We start from the raw sequence: 3,794 nt of genomic DNA, 5'->3' as shown, positions 1-3,794 counted from the left end.
GGAACTGCTGCGGCATGCGCGGCGTATTGACCGTGGTGCTGCCCTCAACGTTAATGCTCACCACGGAAGGCATTACCTTTTCCAGCATCGGCGCTAGGCTCGGCAGCTGTTGGGTGCTGGAAGAGGCGGTTTCAGCGGCGCTGGCCGTGACCGGGCCATCGCCATACCGATACTGAATGCCAGTGCGCTCAGAACTAATGCGGTTTTTTCATCTGTGTGTCTCTTATAAAGTCGTTCAAAAAGAATGGCTGTCTTGCGTGCTTATTCAGAGTTAATTAATAGCCCGAAGTTCGGCACAGATGGATTGGCAATAGTAAACAAATATTGTCCGTCTTTACAAAACTCGAGACAGCCAACCGATTGGAATTGCTAAAATTATTCTTCAGCGTAATTATTCCGCCGCCATCAATCGACGATATTCGTCATAGGCGTAAAGGTCGGTCATTCCGCTGATATAGTCCTGCAATAAACGCGCGCGGAAATATATTCCCGAATGGCTTGCTGCTCCGGCGATAAATGCTGCAGCCCCTCTACCGCCTCCGCATACGCCACCGATGCTTGGTCGACAGCTTGTGGAACAGGCGCGTTTCAATCGGGTAAGCGCGATGGCTGTCCTCGCGCACCAGTTGGCTGAAATCCGCCAGCGACATCGCAACAGCGGGCTGTAAATGTCCAGCAGGCGCTGATCACCCGGTAGCCTTGCAGCTCAAGTTGCTCGACCTCCGGTGGTTGAACACGTGCTTGAACGCCACATTTTTAAATATTTTCAGCAGCCGGTACGCCGGGCTGGAGTCCCCAGCAGCGCCTGATTGAAACTGCCCTGATAGACCGAGTCCAGATTGTCGATAAAGCGCTGCGCCGCGTGCGGCACCAGCCGCGCCACGGTAAACACCCGCAGATACATGAAGAACTGATCTTCCGCGCGCGCCGCGCGCCGCCGCGATCGATCTTGCGAAACGCGCTGGCGACGGTCTTGTCGAACAGATCGCCGGCACCACCTCGCCCCACTCCTGAATCAGGTGCTGATACAGCTGCTCGACGGTGAAAATGCTCTTCTCCACCGCGTCTTCCAGATCGGCCACGCAGTACGAGATATCGTCGGCGGCCTCCATGATATAGGTCAGCGGGAAACGATCGAACTCGCCCATGTGCAGCTCGCGCCGCAGCCGATCGACGAAGGCCTCTTCCGCCAGATAGTAGCCGGGCTTTTTCATCAGGTAACTGTGGCTGGCGGGGATGTCGCTCGCCCAGTAGGCCGGGCGGGTGTATTTCAAAATGCAGCCGACCTGCGCGTAGGTCAGGTTGAGCTTGAGCAGGCTGTACACCATGCGGATCGCCTGGGCATTGCCCTCGAAGTGGCTGAGATCCTGACGGATCGGCTGCGCAGCCGGTTCAGATCGCTCCCCCTCATGCAGGCGCAGCGTCGCCACCTGGCAGCGATCGTGGCTGCCCGGCTCGCTGCCGCAGCTGGCGGGATCGAGCCGTTGGGCAAACCAGTCGTGATCGCCGACTCGCCGAAGTGACCGAACGGCGGATTGCCGATGTCGTGCATCAGGCAGGCCATTTCCACGATGCTTTCAAACGGATCGAGCAGCCGGGTCAGGCCGAGCTCCTCAATTCTCCCGCCTGTTTGAAGCGGTTGAGAATCTCTTTGGCGATGTGGAGCCCAACTGCTGCACCTCCATCGAGTGCGTCAGGCGGCTGCGCACCGCCGCGTTGCGCTCCAGCGGAAACACTGGGTTTTTGCTGCAGACGGCGAATGGCGGCCGAGTTGACGATGCGCCCGCGATCGCTCTCGAATTGCCGCACGATGTCGTACTCTTCCTCGCCTCGATCGGTTTGCTGAAAGGCCGTTGGAAGCTGATTTTTGCTTGAAGTCGATCCCGGCATCTGTTTCTCCGCCGTTGCGCCCTGCCCCCGTGATAACAATTCCAGGCAGCGGATGCAACGCATTATCTCTCATACACAGCCATGATAGACTATGCCGCAATTCTCACGGCCAATCAGCGAGTGTTATTTATGAAAGTAGGCATCATCGGCGCAATGGAGCAGGAAGTCACCCTGCTGCGCGATCAATCGAAAACCGTCAAACCATCCAGCGTGCGGGCTGCGAAATCTACACCGGCCAGATCGGCGGCGTTGACGTGGCTCTTGCTGAAATCCGGCATCGGTAAAGTCTCGGCGGCCATGGGCACCACCCTGCTGCTGGAACACTGCAGCCCGGATCTGGTGATCAACACCGGTTCCGCCGGCGGCCTGGCCAGCACCCTGCGCGTGGGCGATATCGTGGTGTCGGAAGAAGTGCGCTACCACGGCCGACGTCACCGCCTTCGGCTACGAGCCGGGCCAGATGGCCGGCTGCCCGGCGGCGTTCGTCGCCGACGACGCGCTGATTCGCGCTGGCGGAAAGCTGCATCAAACAGCTGGATCTGCAGCGGGGGCGCGGCCTGATCTGCAGCGGTGACGCCTTCATCAACGGCGCCGAGCCGCTGGCGCGCATCGCACCACCTTCCCGCGCGTCGCCGCCGTGGAAATGGAAGCCGCAGCGATCGCCCACGTCTGCCATCTGTTCGGCACGCCGTTCGTGGTGGTGCGCGCCATTTCCGACGTCGCCGACAGCGAATCGCACATGAGCTTTGACGAGTTCCTGGTGGTAGCGGCCAAGCAGTCTACGCTGATGGGAAACGCCATGCTGCAAACCCTGGCCAAGCGCGGTTGATGTGAGGCTGCGCTTCACCTCGATGCTCTGTCTGTTGGCGCTCTGGCTGGCCATGCCGGCGGCGCGCTCAGCGGGTGATCAGCCTGGCGCCCAACGCGACCGAACTCGCCTATGCCGCCGGCATGGGCGATGTGCTGGTGGCGGCGAGCGCCTATTCCGATTATCCGCCGCAGGCCGCCAAGCTGGAACAAGTGGCCTCCTGCAGGGCATCAATCTGGAGCGGGTGCTGGCGCTCAAGCCGGACCTGATCCTCGCCTGGCGCGGCGGCAATCCGCAGCGCGTGCTGGATCAGCTCGCTGCGTTCGGCATCCCGATTTTCTATGCGGACGCGACACCCTCGAAGGGATCGCCGGTTGCTGGACAAGCTGGCGCAATACAGCCCGCACCCGAGCAGGCGCATCAGGCGGCGGAAGGCCTTCGCCGCCAGTTCGCCGCTCTCAAACAACAGTATGCCGCTAACCCATCGCGGCGTGTGCTGCTGCAGTTCGGCACCCAGCCGCTGTTCACCAGCGCCGGCGCCACATTGCAAAGCCAGGTGCTGGCGCTGTGCGGCGGGCAGAACGTCTTTGCCGACAGCCGCACCCCTTGGCCGCAGATCAGCCGCGAGCAGGTGTTGGCGCGCCAGCCGCAGGCCATCGTCATCACCGGGGGCGCGAAAGAAGCCGCCAGTGTGAAAGCCTTCTGGCCCCGCAGCTGCAGGTGCCGGTGATCGCGCTGAACGAAGACTGGTTCAACCGCGGCGGGCCGCGCATTGCGTTGGCGGCGCAGCAGCTGTGCCGCCAGCTGGCGGAGATCCGCTGATGCTGGTGTTCTGGTTGGATATTCTCGGCACCGCGGTGTTCGCCGTCTCCGGCGTGCTGTTGGCGGCAAGCTGCGCATGGATCCGTTCGGCGTGCTGGTATTGGGCGTGGTCACCGCGGTCGGCGGCGGCACCATCCGCGACATGGCGCTGGCCAACGGCCGGTGTTCTGGGTCAAGGATCCCACCGATTGGTGGGGGCGATGATTACCTGCGTCTTGACGCTGCTGCTGGTGCGCCAGCCGCGCCGGCTGCCGAAGTGGGTGCTGCCGGTGCT

The 3,794-nt window shown here is 61.8% G+C and overlaps 3 protein-coding genes across 3 annotated transcripts; 2 read left to right on the top strand and 1 right to left on the bottom strand.

Moving 5' to 3' along the window:
• Positions 1-686: 686 nt before the first annotated feature.
• On the bottom strand, positions 687-1,953 carry LOC120350332 (deoxyguanosinetriphosphate triphosphohydrolase-like). The gene is made up of 2 exons (XM_039423001.1): positions 1,627-1,953; positions 687-1,574 (listed from the first exon to the last, which is right to left on the bottom strand). The coding sequence occupies exons 1-2, from the start codon at positions 1,951-1,953 to the stop codon at positions 687-689; spliced, it is 1,215 nt and encodes a 404-aa protein (XP_039278935.1).
• An 18-nt stretch (positions 1,954-1,971) lies between these two features.
• On the top strand, positions 1,972-2,451 carry LOC120350331 (5'-methylthioadenosine/S-adenosylhomocysteine nucleosidase-like). The gene has a single exon (XM_039422999.1). The coding sequence runs from the start codon at positions 1,972-1,974 to the stop codon at positions 2,449-2,451; it is 480 nt and encodes a 159-aa protein (XP_039278933.1).
• Positions 2,452-2,741: 290 nt separating this feature from the next.
• Positions 2,742-3,428, top strand: LOC120350330 (vitamin B12-binding protein-like). The gene has a single exon (XM_039422998.1). The coding sequence runs from the start codon at positions 2,742-2,744 to the stop codon at positions 3,426-3,428; it is 687 nt and encodes a 228-aa protein (XP_039278932.1).
• Positions 3,429-3,794: the final 366 nt, after the last annotated feature.

Source organism: Nilaparvata lugens, chromosome 3 (assembly GCF_014356525.2).
Source record: "Nilaparvata lugens isolate BPH chromosome 3, ASM1435652v1, whole genome shotgun sequence".
Lineage (NCBI taxonomy): Eukaryota > Metazoa > Arthropoda > Insecta > Hemiptera > Delphacidae > Nilaparvata > Nilaparvata lugens.
The sequence above is the reverse complement of the archived record's forward strand: the minus strand, read 5'-3'. Positions and strand labels throughout refer to the sequence as shown.